This window comes from Prenolepis imparis, unplaced genomic scaffold (genome assembly GCF_030444845.1).
Source record: "Prenolepis imparis isolate NDT839.2.m4 unplaced genomic scaffold, iyPreImpa1.0 SCAF_13, whole genome shotgun sequence".
NCBI lineage: Eukaryota > Metazoa > Arthropoda > Insecta > Hymenoptera > Formicidae > Prenolepis > Prenolepis imparis.
Window position 1 is genome coordinate 8,139,296 of NW_028141171.1, and position 20,113 is coordinate 8,159,408.

At 37.9% G+C, this 20,113-nt stretch overlaps 3 protein-coding genes across 5 annotated transcripts in view; 1 reads left to right on the top strand and 2 right to left on the bottom strand.

The window, feature by feature from the left end:
* The window catches only part of Chm (lysine acetyltransferase chameau), a 29,424-nt gene extending 25,300 nt beyond the window's left edge, over positions 1–4,124 (bottom strand). For 2 of the 3 annotated variants that reach the window (XM_083052696.1, XM_083052698.1), the window contains exons 1-8: positions 3,935–4,124; positions 2,958–3,420; positions 2,605–2,847; positions 2,243–2,500; positions 1,986–2,156; positions 1,147–1,504; positions 703–994; positions 228–472 (exon numbers count right to left, since the gene is read on the bottom strand). In XM_083052696.1, coding sequence (XP_082908822.1) covers positions 228–472; positions 703–994; positions 1,147–1,504; positions 1,986–2,156; positions 2,243–2,500; positions 2,605–2,847; positions 2,958–3,420; positions 3,935–3,952 — 2,048 coding nt within the window. In that variant the 5' untranslated portion in view covers positions 3,953–4,124. The remainder of the gene's footprint in view (positions 1–227; positions 473–702; positions 995–1,146; positions 1,505–1,985; positions 2,157–2,242; positions 2,501–2,604; positions 2,848–2,957; positions 3,421–3,934) is intronic. The other variant, XM_083052697.1, reaches the window with a different exon arrangement.
* Positions 4,125–4,709: 585 nt separating this feature from the next.
* Ddx1 (ATP-dependent RNA helicase Ddx1) lies at positions 4,710–8,151 on the top strand. Its single transcript, XM_083052699.1, has 12 exons — positions 4,710–4,842; positions 4,980–5,031; positions 5,136–5,323; positions 5,411–5,610; positions 5,729–6,196; positions 6,279–6,448; positions 6,511–6,673; positions 6,775–6,961; positions 7,040–7,333; positions 7,404–7,621; positions 7,712–7,832; positions 7,902–8,151. Exons 1-12 carry the CDS (start codon positions 4,827–4,829, stop codon positions 8,012–8,014), a joined length of 2,190 nt encoding a protein of 729 aa, XP_082908825.1. The 5' UTR covers positions 4,710–4,826; the 3' UTR covers positions 8,015–8,151.
* Positions 8,152–8,962: 811 nt separating this feature from the next.
* Galphas (G protein alpha s subunit) overlaps positions 8,963–20,113 on the bottom strand; it is a 32,948-nt gene continuing 21,797 nt past the window's right edge. The window contains exons 6-10 of the mRNA XM_083052705.1: positions 19,317–19,371; positions 19,015–19,088; positions 18,176–18,355; positions 17,898–18,102; positions 8,963–17,818 (exon numbers count right to left, since the gene is read on the bottom strand). Coding sequence (XP_082908831.1) covers positions 17,672–17,818; positions 17,898–18,102; positions 18,176–18,355; positions 19,015–19,088; positions 19,317–19,371 — 661 coding nt within the window. The 3' untranslated portion in view covers positions 8,963–17,671. The remainder of the gene's footprint in view (positions 17,819–17,897; positions 18,103–18,175; positions 18,356–19,014; positions 19,089–19,316; positions 19,372–20,113) is intronic.

Below are 20,113 nucleotides of genomic sequence, written 5' to 3' on the forward strand. Positions count from 1 at the left end.
TCCAGATTATTTAAGTTGTGATAACATATTACATAATTCTCTTTTTCTTTTTAGTAAAAATTTTGAGAAGATTAAAAAGAGGAATATTTTTTATTATTTATTAATCTTTTTTTTAATTGTATGTTAACAATATATTTGTTGATATATTTATTCACTTGTATTGTTTTATCTATATAAATAAAAATTTTTCAGAATAAAGGAAATACAATCAGTTAAAGTATATTTACCTGTACACTTCGTGTCCTGGTGGATGCCTCCATAAACATTTCTCTCTGTGTCTCCTCAACACTTGACGACTCTTCGCGTACCTCAGGCAATATTCGCAAAGATAAAGTTTCGGAGCACGACTGTACTCCTCGGGATACGGGCTCTGATACCAAACTTCCATTTCCCATTTTCCCATTTCGACGACTCGCGTGCCACCGCCATTTCTACCTTCGCCGTCGTAGTCCAATTCTTTTAATTCCTTCTCCTTAAATATATTAAAAAAAAAAAAAAACATACATATATAGAGAAGCAGAATGCTTATACGATATTGTATTAGAAAAAAATGCCAATTAAATTACACATTATCTTAATATATTATAATATTACTGCACAATATATATATTAGTATCCAATAGATAATAATAAAATAATATATATATAATAGTAAATATATTGTGTATCACAACTGAGATATAAATGAAACTGAATGCTTACGATTTTCTCGCTGGCTATCGCTTGGGCTTCCATAAACAGCTTTAGATCATAATCAGGCGTGAGATTGTTCAGCCGAGGTTGCTTGTCCTTCTCGTTTCCCTGTAATTCACCGCCGCTGTCGCTTTCGTTACCGTCAGCGGTGTTACCCTTCCACTTGTTCCTCATCTCTCGCACTTTAAGTTGATAATTGCGCTGCTCGGTAGTTTGATGAACACCTTTAGGTTTCTTAGCCAGATTCGTTACGGCTTTCTTGCGTTCATCCTCTCGCTTTTTTCTCTCTTTATAAAATTCTCTAGAAAAATCAAGACCATTTTCTTTATTCCGTGTAATAAATACGAAATATCACCGAAACCTCTATCGAGGTTTCGGTGGTATCTCTCTGAATAACTCAATTCTGTTCTCAATTATTATTAACATGATTTGATTTGATTTTTGACAACTTACACGCAAGCCTGCGGCGTGGTATTGTGATATAGCGGACACGCCTCTAAGGTAAAGTGCGAGTCGAGTTTTCCAGAGAGATGACCCCGCGAGTCGCAGGATGCAGCCAGCGGACATTCACGGTCCTTCGTAGCTCCTCGTGCTCGATTGTAAGGAGTCTGATTTGTTCTGTTACCAGAATTAGAGGCGCTGTTCTGCGTCGATCTGCCAGCTCCGGAGGAGGCTTGTCTGACGGCGGCGGACGGTCCGGCACGTTTGACAGGCGATTTGCTCGTACTCCTTTTGCTCTCGGCTACTCTTGACAGATCACACCGAGTTAGCGCAATCTGTAGGATACGCTTACACGCTACCGTTTCCACACCTGAGAACCATACTGCCACCGTAAGCAAAAAAGAAACCGTATCTGCATCTTAGAACAATTTTGCTTTGATTTTTATACACGAAATATTTGTGTATTTTATCGACTAATCGAAATACTGTATAATTTAAAATATGCATACATCTTTGATCCATTCTATCCAAAAGCGCAAATACTGCTTTTTTGTGTTAAGGAGGCAGCATAGACTTCCAAATCCACTGCTCAAAGAAAATACATCTACTCTTCCCGATTCGAATGCCACCTCAAGAAAGGAAAGATTTATCTTATAATAATGTCTATTACTATACATGAGTGGCGATATTAACTCGAACTAAACAAATACAATTCGAGTTTCTCTAAGTACATAGAAATTCGCGGGGAAAGAGTTCAGATCATAGGATAGAGATATTATATACAAATAAACTACAGTAAAGAGGGAACATCAAATCAGTCAAGCGCAAATTAATTATTACATTTTGATTACCTGTGTCAGATTCGGAATCACTGACTGCTTTCGTTTGTAGCTGAAGCAATTTACTTCCTTTGCGTGGTTGCAGTTTTCGCTTGCCTTTCGGTACTGTTTTCGAGACCGATGTTCCTTCATCCTCTTTTTCACTCGCAGATGCATCTCCGTCATCGTCGCTCTTTACAGCGCCTAATCACACACAAAATCATCCTTTTTGTTTTCTTCTTTAAAGGTTACGTGGCGATACATCGATAAAAAATTGTATATTAGCGTACCTTGTCGTTTAGTAACTGTTTTTTGCGATTTTACCGGGGCGACTGCCGCCGATGGTCTCTTAGGTGGCACGTTTGCTATAGCATTCGTATTGCTAGGCTGTGTTTCCTTCTTTTTCGGTTGAGGCTGAGAGCTGGTGATGCTTTCAGACGATTCCGAATCAGTACTGCTGTCTGTACTACCGGAAGATGCTGAGCCACCGGAGCTCTTCGAGCTCGCGGAACTGTCCGATTTCTGCGTGGGTTGCGTGGGTTTTGTAACTGCAAATAATATTATACGCGTCAGAAACTTCACATTATATGTTTTTCAAACTTATATAAAAAAATTTTAAACACATTCACATCTCGATACTATAATTATTTACCAAGTTGCCTTGTTGTTGCAGGTTTTTGCTTGGTATCATTTAATTTTGCTTTAGCCGGAGGATTCTTGGTACATTTTGCGGAACTGCTCGTTGGTTTGACTGTGTTAACTTTCGTCAAGATACCACTGTCACTTTCGCTACTATTTTCTGGACTAAATATACTTTTCTTCTTTAACTTCTTCTGAACCGGTTCTGTTGCTTTCCCGGATTTTTCGGGAGATTTGCCATTGGCATTCGTGGAACCTGAAAAATTATCAATGATGTATTATTTCAGAAAAAAAACTGGGATAGGAATATATAATTTATTACAAAAAATAAAATAATAATTGAGGTTAGATAGCATATAAACACACCGACAAATTTGTTGGGCTTGCTATTAACAGGTTTTAAAGCAGCCGCAGCTTTATGCTGTCCTACTGGTGCCGGTACTAGTTTTGTGGGAGATCTCTTCACGACTGGTGCTATGGTAGCAGTGGCTTTTGGTTTAGCTGGCGGTTTTCTCTTTTGCGGTGATTTTACTTTGCTGGGTGATTCTTCAGATTCGGAAGAGTACACTGGCCTGGGTTTCTGCGGCTGTCTGTCTTTATTTTTATTATCCAAAGGTGGCACGAAAGCCGTTTCAGCTTTGGATTTGACATGACGAGTGACTGGAAATGGCACTTTCTTTTTGGTTCTTTCTGTATCGGATGCTTTCTGACTATTGCCGGAACTACTGGAATTCTCGGAATCGGACGAGCTAGATTCGCTGCCTGAACTCGATGAGCTACTCGAGGAAGAACCCGAGCTACTCGATGATGATGATTCCGAACTGGTTGTCTATAAAAGTGATATTATACCGTAATTATATATAATTGTTTATTTTTAAGATAAAAAGTGATCAACAAGTCAATTAAGTAATTCAGAATCAGGGCCACTTCAATCACTTCAACTCTGATTAACTTTAATCGACGATTAAACTATATCTTTGTCTCTTTTCAGATACGTTCTTAAAAAGAGACAAAGATATAGGTTAATCGTCGATTAAAGTTAATTAGAGTTGGTCGAAGTGGCCCTGATTCTGAATTACTTAATTGACTTGTTGATCACTTTTTATCTTAAAAATAAACAATTCAATAAACAAATCAGCTCTGACACAGTTATACTTTCTATTACATTCTGTTTTTTAAAATGAAATAAATGCACATTCAAATTTTGAAGGGAGAAGAGAACAGAAAATATAATGCGGAACGAACAAACGAGTCCATTATTTAACGATAATGCGAATAAAGATGATAGAAAATTTGAACGGAAGAGTTGCATACTTCACGTCATAACCTTTAAATATACTTGCCTTCCGTTTAGGTGTCATTTTCGCGGTACTATCTTTCAGCGAGTCGATAAACGATGTCAAGTATCATCTCCGCCAGAATTCTTCTGAATTTCCTCGAATCTTCAACCGCGTGAATCACTTTGTACCTTTGTTTTACATTACAAACACATTATTTACCAAACGACACAGCCGTAAACGGAGTTGATACCTATCTGCGGCTCTATAGTATGTGCGAGGTGCGAGCTTTCTCGAGACTATCCTATAGAATTAGAAAGAAACAGATATACTTCTGGTCGGATCTTCGTCTCTTTTCACATTTATTTAAACCAAAAATATTTCTCATCAGATATTTAGCGATAGAAATGATACGCACCTTCCAAAAAATGGTTTAATTTCTTTTTATTTATGAATTTATATAGTAAAATTGGAAATGGTTGTGAATTATTTATTCTTCTTTCAGTGCGTAAAGAATTGTAAAGTCGATGTTTTTGACTATGATAGTAAATGGGTGCGTTCAGCTCAACAGTTGAGCAATTTTCCGATGTCATTCCATGCTGATTGGCTGGATCTTAAAGTAGGAACCAATCACGTTCGATTGCTACTTAGCAGTTGAGTCCGCTGAACGCGGCCAATAACAGCTATGAATCGGCGGAATGCCTGACAAAGATAGCGATCCATTCAGCATGTATGTATCCTTTTCTACAAACTATTCTCCCGCCATTGAAGGTTCATTCCAATTTCCAATATAGAGCTCAATCTATGTCAATGATATATAATGACTGTTGGTTTTTCGAGGAAACGGCGAACGGCGAGAGCAGCCGAGTACAGCTGATCTGCTGCAATTTGCCGGGAACGTCATTTTTCGCAAAAACATATTATTTAGGAAAACCTAGTTAAATATAATCGAGAAAAAATGACTGCTTTCGAAGGTAATAATTACAATAAGTTATTTGTAATTTTAGCTTATATAAAAAATCAATTCAAAGATGTCAAAATTTTGTGCAATAATTATTACATCATATGTTGTATTGTGTCAAAATCATAATTAATTTTCCTCATATTTTAGAAATGGCTGTTTTACCAGAGATAGCAAAGGCAGTCGATGACATAGATTGGACGTGAGTAAAAATGTGATATAACTTCTGTTTTGAAAAAATGGAACAAAAGTCTAACAGATAATTATATTTTAATCTGATTATTTTCAAGAGATTGTAAATTGCAGACTACCAACCGATGTTCAAGCTGAGGCCATCCCGCTGGTCCTGGGTGGTGGAGATGTACTGATGGCTGCGGAAACTGGTAGTGGAAAAACCGGTGCCTTCTGTTTGCCTATTTTACAAATAGTCTGGGAGACTCTCAAAGATTTGGAATCTGGAAAAGGAGCAGGAGCTGTTGCACAAACTCAACAATGTGTGTATTAAGATTGTGTTACAGACGTTATGTTATAAAGTTTATCATCAGAAAGTGCAATACAAATATCTTGTTATTATTATACAGCGGCACATTGGGGATTGAGTCTGTTTGATAGAGGACAAGCCTTGGCAGTGACACCGGATGGTTTAAGATGTCAGAGTAGAGAACAGAAAGAATGGCACGGTTGTCGTGCAAATAAAGGGATTTCAGGAAGTGGCAAGTATTTCTTTGAGGCCACAGTTACTGACGAAGGCTTATGCCGAGTGGGTTGGTCTACATCTCAGGCAAGTATTTTTATATAATTCTCTAAATCCCTTATATATTATAAGTTTCTTATATATTATAAGGAACTTATAATATATAATATATATTATAATTCTAAGAATTTCGTTCTTGGAACAGGCTGCTTTGGACTTAGGAACGGATAGATCCGGTTATGGATTCGGCGGTACCGGAAAGAAATCGAACGCGAAGCAATTCGACAATTATGGGGAAGCCTTTGGGATGCACGATGTGATCGGATGCTTCCTCGACTTGGCGAAAGGCGAAATGAAATTTACCAAAAACGGTGTGGACTTGGGCGTTGCATTTACGTTAAACGCGCAGCAAAAGTCGCAGACTTACTACCCGGCTGTCGTGCTGAAGAACGCCGAGATGGCCTTCAATTTTGGAGCGCAACCATTTAAGCATCCGCCTCCAAATGATTATGTAGCCGTGTCGTCGGCTCCCAAGGAATCCGTCAAGTGCAATCCTGTCAGCAGCAATCAGAAATCAAGCGAAAGCGGTAAACCGACAAATAACGCGCCTCAAGCCATCATCATAGAGCCTTCTCGCGAATTAGCTGAACAAACCTACAATCAAATCCAGAAGGTGAATGAGACTTTCGAGACTTTCAACAAATTTTGTCGAGATTATATGTGATATTAACGAAATTACCTTATCTATTTTTTAGTTCAAAGTACATTTGAAGAATCCAACGATCAGAGAGCTGCTCGTTATCGGTGGTGTGAATGTAAAAGAGCAGATTGCCACGTTAAACTCCGGTGTGGACATAGTCGTCGGGACTCCCGGACGTCTAGAGGATCTTATACAAGGCGGTTACTTGTTGTTAACGCACTGCAGGTAATTTATTGCTCGATTACAAAGAAATAACATCAGATAGAAGTAAATTGATATATTTCAAGGTTCTTTGTGCTGGACGAAGCTGACGGATTACTGAAGCAGGGTTACACCGAACTCATCGATCGCCTGCACAAACAGATTCCCAAAATTACGTCGGACGGCAAGAGACTGCAAATGATTGTGTGTTCGGCGACGTTACATGCATTCGAAGTTAAAAAGATGGCCGTAAGTTTGCATCGAGACATATTTTAACAATATGATATGAATAAAAGTAAATGAAAACATTATACCTCTCGAATTTTGAACACTTGAATTTTTGATTGTAGGAACGTTTGATGCATTTTCCAACTTGGGTGGATTTGAAAGGCGAAGACGCAGTGCCCGAGACTGTGCATCATGTTGTAGTGAAGGTAGATCCGCAGAAGGACAAATCGTGGCATAATCTGAGAAATCATGTAGAAACTGACGGTGTACACGCAAGAGATAACGTGAGACCAGGGAACAATACCGCTGGTTAGATGATTATCATAATCGCTTTTTCTCACTACAAGTAACGAGATCGATACGATCTAATATTCGTTCATCTTACAGAGACGTTGTCGGAAGCCGTGAAGATGTTGAAGGGAGAGTATTGCATACGCGCCATCAAAGAGCACAAGATGGACCGAGCGTTGATATTCTGCAGGACGAAAATTGACTGCGATAATCTTGAGAGATACCTGAAGCAGGCCGGCGGACAGCAGTTCTCATGTGTGTGTTTGCACGGAGACAGGAAGCCCGCGGAGCGAAAGGCCAATCTAGAGCGGTTCAAACGTCAGGAGGTGAAATTTTTGATCTGCACCGACGTGGCGGCCAGAGGATTGGATATCACCGGTCTGCCTTTTAGTGAGTAATTCGATCGAGCGAAGCCTTTTGCGGAAAGATTATGTTATTTCTCTTCATGTTATCTTTCCAGTGATAAATATAACTCTTCCCGATGAGAAGTCCAATTACGTGCATCGCATCGGACGAGTCGGCAGAGCCGAGAGGATGGGTCTGGCGATCTCTTTGGTCAGTAGTGTGCCGGAGAAGGTGTGGTATCACGGCGAATGGTGTCCTTCTCGTGGGAGAAACTGCCAAAACACCAATCTGACTAATCAAGGTGGTTGTTGCACGTGGTACAATGAGCCCCAGGTGATCTATTTTCTTTCTCGAAAGAGAGTACATTCAAAATAAATTCTATATTTATATGAAAATTCGATAACCAATAAAAACATTTTGCAGTATTTGGCGGAGATTGAGGATCACTTGAACGTGACGATTCAACAAGTCGAATCGGACATAAAGGTGCCGTTGAATGAATTTGATGGAAAAGTTATGTATGGCGAAAAAAGACTGGCGATGGGTACGTAATATTGTTTTTCGTTATTACGTTACAACGAGGCTATTATTAAAAACGTCTCGTATCTCCTAGGTTCCGATTACAAAAATCATGTCCAACAAATGGCTCCTGTTGTGGCGGAATTGGCCGCATTAGAATCCAGAGCGCAGCTCATGTTCTTAAAGACTCATATGGCGAAGCGTTAGAAGCGAGAAATACTCATTCAGTGGATATTTAACAAATCTGAAATCGAATCTCACAATATTGTTTATAATGTTATTAATGTTTGTAATACGAACATCCTATATTATCGCTATTATATATATTTTTGTTCTTTCTTGTATTTATATGAAAATTTCTGAAGCTTCTCTTGCATTTGTACAAAATCATGGCGTTAAGCTCGCATGTTGCATAATGGAGATATAAATGTAATAGTATGAAAAAAATTGTGTATGTATTTCTTTGTGTGATACGTTTAAACGAGATGTGCGATAAAATACATACATACACACATAGTGCTCCATTTAAAATAATGCACACAAATATATCTTTGAAATTGTGATGATTTAGTGATACCGAAAAATGTTTTAGAATTAAACGATTTCGAAAAGATAGTTTTTTTGTTGTTTTTAGAAGATATAGAGGAAATATATATATGGTTTTTTTAAAAATGAAATACACTTTTATATGTATATTTTTTGATGATTAATCAAGAGATGTATCTCTTCTAATTAATTATAAATTAATTTATATTTACAAAAAAATCATTGACATCAAATTATGTTTGAAATTATTTAATTTTTGTCTGAAACACTTCGATATCGCTAATAGATTCAAAGATATTCGCACCATTAAAAATTGGATACTTTGTACATGCACACACACAGGCACGCGCCCTGTAAAAATTGGGCCCCACAGTCGATTGCCACAGACGCATCTGCCATTTATGTAAGACGTACGATAAGTATTTATTGTATCGTTAATTTGCATAATCGTATCATCACTATTTTACTCAAACAAACGTATGATACAGCAGCTGTTTGCTATTGTAATTTCTTTGTAGTGTGTTTTGTACGTGTGTGGAGTGTCAACACTGTGGTTCTGTGTGTGTTTTTCTCTGTATTTATAATATATTATATACGCTTATAAGAAAATTTACTAAATGACTTCTGTTTAATTACACATAATAATTTATACACACATAACTCTTATATATTCTCGAAAGCAATGATAAACGACTAAAGTTATACAGTATACAAATCATACTGTTCTCTTCTCGCCGCAATTCGGATACAGCGTGTGTTATCGGTTTTCCTCTTTATCTTCTTTTTTTTTCTTTTAACATATTAAAGTTCTATGTTTGCGCGCGACGTATTTATCGTGTCCGCTTCTTCTTCACACACGTAATGAACAAGAGACACACGCGTCTTCTTACGTCTATAAAGATTCATTTCTCCTTTTTTCTCTCTCATTTGCGCAGTTAGTTACAACGATTGTTAATTAAATTTTTATTCGCTATAAATCAATTGATTAATCCATTAGCCTTAAGACTTCATGTAAACATTTCTTATTCTCTTCTCGCCTCTTGTATTCAGTAGACAGTCATCACAGAATGAGAATGAAATATTTTCCTCGTAATCTAGTAACATGTTTTAATTACACGCACGCAGTCTCATATATACGCAACATCGTTCGGAATATACGCAACGCACACTCGATCCGCGATTGATTCAATGAGTTTTATTTATATATTTATATATATAATATTTATATATATATATATTTATTTATATATGTATATCTGTTATTATCCTACTTGTTCGTTCCACGATTTGCATTTGAATGGCACCAGCAGATGTATACGTGCACGTCAAAAGTACCTTCACCGTGTGTGTTTGATCGTTTTGCGTACTTTAGATACGGCAGCATAATATATAATTTTTTTTTAATCTTTGTTAATTATACTGTACGCGAGGTACTATTAATCTACCTCATCTCGTTCCTTTCTTTCTCTTTCTCGCTCTGCATATCAATGTAATTCCTCTCGACGGAATTACAAAGTCACGGTGGCGAATATAATAAGTTGATGAAAATCGTGGCACGAACAATACGAATTTGATTTCCTAACGAATTTCACGAGTTCGCCAGTCATTCACATCGCATTTACTCTCATTCGACTCTTTTGCGTCATTCATTTTGCTTCTAAATTAATATAGCACTTATTAAATGTCACCATCAAAGAGATACCTTATCTCACGCTTTCGTTTTTCTCTCTCTTTTGCACCGATGATAATAATAATAATCATAAGAATAATTCATCTTTAAATCGCTTCAACTAGACATATTTCTAAGAGACACGCAATAACGAGTGAATTAAGGATACGAGAGAAAACGGGGCACGAGGAGACGTGATTATTGATGAGCTAATCGTAACTTTTCCTTTTTCTTCTCTAATTTCCTTCCTTGCAATCTGTTATTTTTGTTGTCTAAAACAGTTTGGATTAAAGATGATTATCTTTATAGAGTGATGTAGTATACGTCAATCTTTTCGAATCGTGATTCTTTATTTTAATATTCCGCAGTCGCCTCTTATTATAGTTTATTGAATATATTTTTTCTTTAAGATATGATAAATGAACCCCATGTCTCTCTTTCTCTCTCACACATATATTCTCTTTTTCTTTCTCTCTGTATATATATATCTCTCTTATTTTATATATATACCATTAAACGCGCGATGATGTATATTTAACGGCCATACTTTACGCTTTATAAAAATGTGGAGCCCAGCGAACCGCTATCGAAGACTAGAAAAAGTCAAATTCCAAATAGCACTGACGATCGCGTTCACCACACATATATCCTTATAGAAATGACATCATTTCGATTAATTACTTAATTTCTAGAATAGATGACGCGCTCGAGGCACAAGTAGCTTCTTTCTCTTGCTTCTCAAATTTTTTTCCTAAAACGACGGAGCGATCTTACATTACAAAATCACGCATTTAATTATAAATACAACTGGTTATTCACAGTGTAACGCAAATAAATAAAAAGATAATGATACGAATATAAATTATACAAAAAATAATATCGTACATGCGCGTATTTTCTTTTATATTTTACAACATATCTACGTAGGAATCAGATTTTTATGTACACGTGTGATTTTTATCTAAAATCAAAGAGTAACTTTAATGACCGCAAGATGTGACGAACGTAAGATCGCTCCGCGTTTCTATAATTTACCTATCATGATCGAAAAGAATTGAATTTTCCGATAAATGACGAAGAATCAACGAAATGACTGAGAAAAAGTATAGAAAGGCACGATTCACTATGGAACCATGGTGGAACCATGATACAGATACAAGATAATGGGACATTTCCTTTCCCTCTCCGCGAATGGAAGAGCGATAAGAGATAGTGCATCGGCCCAGCTCCGAAAGATTATGCCACATTTGAACGATTTCATCGAAGAAATCGAGATTCGAACTGAAAGAAATTCGCATCTTTCGAGAAAACGTTCACTCGTTATTCGTATTTCGAGCAGCTGCCAAGGAATAACGCGCGTGCGCTTCTTTAAATATTTTAAAAATTTTATAATAAATATAAAAAACAAATATATATATATATATAGAGATATTTTTTCTCTTTCATATATACGTAACGCATCTGAATGAACGATAGCTTGTCGAATACGACGAACGTTTCTGGAGCCGTCGATGAAACCGTCCAAGAGTAAAGTATATCTCTGGCATTAGATTGTAGCTCGTTATTTAAAACTAATCGTCAAATACGGTTTATTTTCGTGACAGATGGTAATGTGGAATTATACAAGCGCGTGTGCTCTAATATAAATTTTATCTAACGGAAATTCTTACGCACATCCGCTTCTAACGCTCTCGACTGAATGAAAGACTAGTTCGCCTAGACGCACTAGTTCGCCATAAAATTAAATTTTTGGTTTAAACTTTTCGAGAAATCGCAAAAAAACTCTCTTTCTCTCTCTCTCTTGCTTTCTCTTACGATTGAAAAACACATATATAATATATATAAAACTAGGATATAAAATTTCACGAGATAAATCTCTTACAAAAGCAAAGTTTGCGCTCGGATGTGTAGTATGTCGGACGTTGATCAAAACGATTTCATCACGAGTCTGAGTGAACTTTCGAGATTGTTTTTTATTTTGTGCATAATTTAACCCGATTCTGCAAATCTCCCGTTACGCGAAAAAAAAGAACTCGCTCAAGCTGCTACTTACAGTAGGTCAGCTCCTAACAATGATTCACGACAGTCGTCCGTCGCGCGATGACACAATAAGATAATTAATGTTACAATGATTTACTATTCACACTTTTTAATAAAATTTGCGACAATGCGAGGAGATTGTTTATTGAATAACAGCGTAACGACAATAATGATTCGCTCGTGATCTAATCTTAATCTGTGGCGCGCAGCATCCAAAGCCACGCGCGCGCGATCGGTAGACGTTTCGTGCTCTCATTGGAAATGCATAACGATCTCCGAATTCCGAATGCGGATCTCGAGTTTTTTCAACCATCATCGCAGCGCAAATTATGGGAGTTGCACTAATGCAATTTGGTGATTAGCCATCCTTAACTTGTATGGTCAACGCAAACCTCTAAAATATATATCATGTGTCATCCTAATATTTTAGACACCTCTTCTTTTTTTTTAGAGTTTTGCATTATCCTTCTTCTTTTACGTTAAAGGAGAATATGGATTTATCCAAGTCTGACGCTAATGACCGAATTAATTAGTGCAACCGCAGATCGCCGAATGCAAGGGGGGATATATCGCAATTGCCTAACAATTATAGTTCCTCATTAGCGGTTTTGCCTCAGATTCTCTTTTTCACGTATCTCCCCTTAACATTTTCGTTACGCTAATTCCAATATCGCACGCGTCTACACACTTTCACTTTCGCTATTTAAGGCTACATAATCCGTGGTCCACAAAGAATATTGCTAAGGACGAAACAATAATGCGCTTCGCGGACAACGTGTGCTGCATCTATTCCTCTTTTTTTCTTATTTTCTTTATCAACGATTGGCGTTTTCGTAGCATCGATTGCTTTCTTTTTTACGCACCGCTCGTCGTCGACTTAAAACGCGTTCCACGAAACAATCAGCTGTTGTTTACCTCACGCTGGATCATCAACGAGTGACGGTGTTTCATCGGCCCGAGACGCGATGACCTCCTTTACTTATTTATATATAGCTTATCCCTCGATTTAAATTAGATGAGACGCGCAATCTTTCGAACGTCTTTCCACCGAAATTATAACGTCATTGCTCTTTATTTACGGTAACACGCGGAAACTGACATCGTTAATTATTTACAAATAATAATGTATCTGCGCGCGTCCACGAAATATTATACATACAATATTATATTTATATATATACGCATATTACATATCTGTATTACATATATATATATATATATATATGTATAATATTCTTATAAAGATACTCGCATGTCCGCTTTTTTTACGTTTACTTACGTACGGAAAAAAAGAAAAGAAAAACTTGTGCGATCTCGGCGTATGTATATATATGTATACATATATTATATGTGTGTTTGTGTGTGTATATGTTGCGCTAACATAATCGTGGCCACGTAACTCGATTTATTCGATCTATTTGTTCAGCACATCGCATCCTCTATCTCGTTTTTGCGTACACGCATGTACACACATACACATACACATGCATATACACACGCGCATACAAATAATATATCAACACTCGTGAATTCTTTTTTTTATGAATAATAGCGAGATCTCGTTCTTGCGTGTATCCCACACACACACGTACACACACATACATATATTTTTCCCTTTCTAACGTGGACAATAGAAATTCGTTATTACGTGGCTTCGATTTGTCTCTTGCTCGCGCTAATTTCCATTCGACGTCGCTACGTAAACCTCTCGAAATCAGAAATCAGGGCGTATTTGGTTATTCGTATACTATGGAGAAAGGAAAAGAGGAAGGGGAGGGAGGGGAAATATATAGGAACGAGAATACCCGCGGCGAGATTACTCTCGTTACACTCTCGCTTCTACTTGACTTTGTGCCAGGTGTGAACATTCAAGTTTCACGGAAGTTGTCAATAGATATAATAACCGAGCGAAAAGAGAGAGAGAGAGATTCTCTCTCTCCTTGCTTGATTTTTCTTCTCATACATCCCTTTTCTCTTTCTCTCCCTCTCAATCACGTCAGTCACATAGTAAAAATAACGTTTCGCGAAGTTATAAATAACGTTACAAACTATGGCTCTTGTGTGTCTATTATGTACTAGTACGACAGATGTAAGTGTACATAGTGACACGAACGAGGCGGCTGTATCATTTTCTTTCTCCGCCAAATGTGATTTGTATATCTTTGTGGTATATTTATAGAGCCAGATTAAAATTTTTTGAATTTAATTTCTGTAATGTAACATCGTGTTACGCTAAATGCGATGAAACGATTGACACATTTGATTTTATCTATCGCGCAAAAAAGAGCAGAGAAAAATTTCGTTCGGCGAAACGTTTGCCTTATTCGTACCACTCTACGTATTTATATACACGTACATCGATATATGAAATTACAGTTACGTAGTTTGTGGACACGTCGGCATGTAGAGGATACCAGTTATGTAATGCCCCGAAATTCCTATTCTCGTCGAGTCACGATGAAAGAAAAAAGTGCAAGAATCGCGCCTGAGAGATATTAATTTAATAGATTAATTTAACGGTGAAAAAAATTAAAACACGACGCTAATGTCACTTGAATAAAACATATGAGGTGAAAAATCGAGTTGCGTAATTAATCGTTTATGAAAATAATCAAACAAAATTTTCTTCCGATACTCGAATCTTAAAAATAGTTTTGTGAATCGAACATGTATACAAGCACCGTCACGGTAAGATTAAAGATTATAAAGGGCTTACTTAGATTATAAGGACGATTGACAATCAATTAATTAAGAAAGAAATTAAAAAAGAATAGGAATAACGGCCGAGTGTATTACAATATATTACACGAAACCTCGCTCATTTCACTCTTGACTTTTACTTCACTCGCTTTAATTCCATTATTTCTGCCAAAAAAATTACGGCGTGTCGATAATCGATTATAACCCTTTGGCTGCAATATTTAAAAGAGCTTCTTTGACAAAACAAGGTAGCGATGCATTGCGATAATGATGTAAAAAATGTCCGTATTTATTAAAATAGCTATATGATATTTAAAAAGTTTTAAAAATAATGTAGAGAAAATTAATTAAATATATTGACTTAAAATTTTGCTGCAAATTTTTCGACCCTTGCTAGATATGTCTATATATGTAGCTAAAGGGTTAATCGAGCAAAATGTGTGTATGTTTATACGAATGTGTTCTGTGTGCGCAATTTTACGGAGTTTTTGTTCTCTCTTTTGATCCCGCAGAATCTTATAGACGACGATCGCATGTATACGATGATATACATATGCAAAACATATTAGTGACGTGTCTATCGTATACGCATTTACTCTATCCTCGAAACACGAGCACGCAATGATATACGCATATAGATCAAACACTTTCGATTCTTTTAAAAACAAGATTGGAATCGATAATTGACCATGTAAATGCGCGAAAACTTTATTGGAAATCTTTCCGTTCTTTTCAACGCACAATTATTTTTTAATGTTAAGCTAACAAGATACATTATTCCTTATGCATTATTTTTCTTTTCTCTTCGTCAATATATTATTACAGCAAATTCTTTTGATATACGATGCTAAACTTTCAGACTCGATACATGTCATCAAAATATAGTTTTTTCTCTTTACAAAATTATTATATACAATTATAAATACGCAATCTTTTAATAACTAAATATTAATAGCAAAGAGATATTCAATTTTCATATTTTCGATATAGAAAGATGGCTAGAATAAAGTAGCTGCCAATTAGAGCTGCCAATTAGAGCTGTCTCAATGTAGATCTTCAAATTTTAAAGCATTACTTGATCTATGTGTATATGTCATTGACGCGCAAGTATTTCGTTATCTTTTGACGTTCGTTATCTTTTGACATAACTTTTGACATAACGTCAACTAAAATATGTACATAAAAAGTTAAATTTACCATAAAAAATTGACACATGATTTATCAGATATAGGACCAAGTAGCGACGACGAGGGAGAAGTGGATGCAATGGTGGCAGCGCGTGGGAGATAAGATTCTTGCACATCGGACTCAGGGCAAAAATTCGCCGTAAAAATGATTCACCGTGATTGACTGTCGGGTCAGTCGCGTAAAAATTTTGTACACGTTACCATCGACGTATCATCGGGGCGCGACGATCTCTCCGAAAGTGAGATGTGAATTTCAGTGTGCCAAAATAAAACGATTAATTAAATTTTAGACGAATTTAAAACGTCGTGTGCGTGCAACATACCGCAAAATTATACTTGCATGCGTGGTAACAAAGAACTTGAACTGTGGCACATTTCATTTACGTGGGCTAGGATGTACAGACGTTATTACTGTTGCGGTAGTATGCGTGTCTAAGTACAGAGAAATTAAAAAAAAAGTTTACAGTATACACGGTAACGAAAAAAAGAGAAAAAAAGGGAGGGAAAGTCCATATCCGTGAGAGACTTCGATCGATAAGAAATGTACGTAAAAAACGATGAGAATCCGTGGACGGTCACCCTGTACATACTCGATACATATTTATATAATTAAAACGCTCTTCGAAATACTGTAAAATGTCACAAAATACTCTTCTCGTAAAAAGGGCGCGGCTGAGACTTCTACGGGTCAGGCCAATGATGATAATAATAATAAAAAGAATCGAGATTCGAAAGTCGAAAGCTCAACGAAAGTAAAGAAGAAAACGGGAGAACGCGGAGATTCTAAGCGAGATGTAAGGAGCTAGGCAAGGTAGTAGCGGAGATTCGAAAAACGAGTAAAGGGGAGAAAGTTAAAAACGGTAAAAGTTTTTCTTCTTTTTTTTTTCTTTACACCGGAGAGGTTCGTCTAACAATAAGTCTTAGGAAACATCCTTAACGCTAAGCTGATAACGATAATAATTAACGTCAAGAGTGTGTTGAACGAGAAGAGAATCGTCACTCGAATTACACCCGATGACGACGTTGGCCCACGTTTACGACAACATTCGCGCGTTTCCTGAACGGGATTACACGCGAATATAGGAATAAAATTAACGAGGTAAATGGTTCATACGCACGATCGAGCGCGAGAGTTTCATTCCCGCCATCGTCGTTCGGATGACGACGACGACGACGAGTGTTCAGCACACTCTTTCATCTAACTCAAAGGAGAGTCGAGTGACCGTTCGAGAATATCGCCCGCTGGAGGGGCCGCTCGTTCATTTTCGTCGAACGACCGCGAACCGAGACACACGGCCGGCGTATCGACGCGCGGACTTTTGCACGATTTATTCCATGCGAGAGGAAACGCTTCGCTCGCGAGAGACAGGTATATTTCAGACGGTAAAGAGAGATTCAGCAGCAGTGTATATCGACGTACCGGCTCTTACTGAATCTCGTCGACGAAAAGAAGTAGTGCGATCGATTCGCATAATCCTTTCTCTCTCAATGTCTGCTGACGCGTTCTCGATGAACGCGGTCGTCCATTCCGCCGGCTACGCTTTCCGATCCCGGAGGAAGCCCTCGGCGCGCGCGTTACCTGATTGGCGGCGAATCCTCTCGCGACTGAGTTTCTCGCGGGTTCGCTCATTCGCTTGCTCGCAGCGATTACAGCTCGAGGTGCAACACGAGCGTGACGGTCAGGTTAACGGATGATGACAGGAAACGTCGGCAGGAACGAAGTCACAAGAGCTCGTATTGACGCAGGTGCATCCGCTGGATGATGTCCCGGCAATCGTTGAACACTCTTTTAATGTTCTCCGTGTCGACGGCGCAAGTGAAGTGCGGGTAACAGTAGTGTTTGCCGTCACCGCTCGCCGTACTTATGCGCTAGAAAAACAAGCAACATCTCGAAAACGTCGCCGGATACCGAAACGCGATCGACGTTAAAGGACTACTTTGTACTTACGAGAAACTCATCTCTGATAAAGTACTTGGCCCTTATGACGTCAGGCGGTTCCGAGGGATCGGCGACTACCCCGGGTTCGACTGGTGTTTGGTAACGCGCGAATTCCGGAAAGTAGTCTTCGAGTTTGTGCTTGCCCGCTTTTACTTTTTCCGCTAACAGATCTTGCTTGTTTAGAAACAGGATCACAGAAATCGTGCGGAGCCATCTGTCAAGAAAAAAGAGAGTCGCAGTGAATATTAATTCATCGTGGTATGAGATAGAAATCGAAACTTGCATACCGATTGTTCCAGATACTTTTGAAAAGGTCGAGACTCTCTCTGAGTCTTAGCTTCGTAGGATCTTCCCTGAGTACCATATTGTAACTACTACACGCCGTGACAAATATAATCGCCGTAACGTCATTAAAACATTGTATCCATTTTCTTCTTTCATCGCGCTGGCCACCAACGTCGAACATACTGTAAGAAAAAAAGAGAAATATTTAATAAAACAGTCAACCGCAACATCTAATGGTCCACGTTCTTATTGCAATCCCTCCCTCGTTTAACAAAATTTTGAGTATTTAGAGAAATGATATTATGAACTTATAAATTGTATTATTAAATCTTTTGAGTCTTTAGATTCATCAAACAAATCTCTAGCGGTGATTATTTCAAATTGACGATGTACAGATTTTTTTAACGAGAAATATTCGGGCGTTTAAAGCCACAAGTAGACAGACTTCTCGAGTGTTTGTTGGAGAAGCTTTGTCGGATTCGTAAAACGTCTATACGAGCATACAGAGAAGACGAAGCGACAAAGAGATAGCGGGCCTATAGAGAATAATGTGGAGCGCCGTACGTGACCTGCCTGCGAGTGAACGCAAAAAGGGAAAATGTTACAAAGTTGCGGAGGCGTTAACGCGGTTAACGGATTTCAGCTTACACGTTATAACAGTGTAAGTCTCTCTCTCTCAGCAGCGGGCGTAACAACACACAGACAGAGGAGGCTAGGCTAAGATGCCGCCGTCGCCGCCGCAGCTTTGCGTTTATATTTACCGTCGACCGATGTTACTGTAATATGTCGGCTATATATAGTCACACGACATTGGAGCAAAGCGTGTCGCACTAGGACTTACTGAAAGTTCACTTTGTCGACCTGAAACCGCGTCTCAAAAATGCCGGACGTGAGGACTCGACACCTCAGGATGTCCTGAAACAGAACGCGGCATATTAGTAGTGTATCCATCCTCGTGTCGAGGTGTCAACAAGGAACGAATCGAAAACCGGAGTAATTTTTCCGAGTAATTTTTCATTTTTTCCTTACGCTACAAATAAACGACAGAATGACGTTTGAAAGATTTCACGCAGCAAAGTTACATCGGTATATCGACGCTTTTAATTTTTATATGAAAGGAAGACTGGATGGTGGGATAATTACCTGTTCCGTGGGCGTGTAATCCGGCTGTTTTACGATGGCTACCTTATCTAGAAAACTGAAACAGAGTAAAACAATAAAGAGTTAGTAAATAATTTCTAGCAGTAATTTCTTTAATTATTCGCTACGCACGATTTATTCAATATGTTTCATCTTTTCAAGAACTTTCTTCGATGCAAAAAAATATATATCTTTCTCACACACATATAATATATAGCTTTTTAAAATATTTATATTTAATAACTACGTGCCATTACATGTCTCTGTAATATTCTATGAATATTTCTTGTGTTATTCGCGACAGAACATTATTTGCGTTACAATTATAGCGGTGAATTTTTCCCTCAGATTATGTATTTCCCGATATTCCAATAAATTTCTTAATCCGCATCAAACGGATGTATCAATCCACAAATAAAAAGAATGTAAAGCGTACATATCGAATATCCGTGCCTTCGACGACCCAGCCAAACGAATTCGTCAAAATCATGCTGAACTAGTTTCGATCGATTGCGGGGCATCCGCGATAACAATCATTGTCAATCAACCGCATCGTTATCGTGAGAGCCACTCCACACGTCCGTATATGGTCGAAACGTGTCTGTTTTATGTGATGTAGATGCGAATCAAATTTTCGGCCTCGGGGATTCCAATCCGTTACGTTCTCGAGCATAAATAAATCGCTCCGATTGTAAGAAACGTTGCTCATTTTGCATCGCATGGCTTATTTTTTGCAAAAGAGACATATGTTGAAACTTTTATTCCGATAATCGCGTCGAGTTGTTTTTTATCGAGACGCA

What these genes read in the sequence shown, in the direction of transcription:
- Ddx1 (XM_083052699.1), top strand. An exon ending in TGTTGCACAAACTCAACAAT is followed by an intron (nt 5,324 to 5,410) that starts GTGTGTATTAAG and finishes ATTATTATACAG; the next exon opens with CGGCACATTGGGGATTGAGT. An exon ending in TATCACCGGTCTGCCTTTTA is followed by an intron (nt 7,334 to 7,403) that starts GTGAGTAATTCG and finishes TTATCTTTCCAG; the next exon opens with TGATAAATATAACTCTTCCC.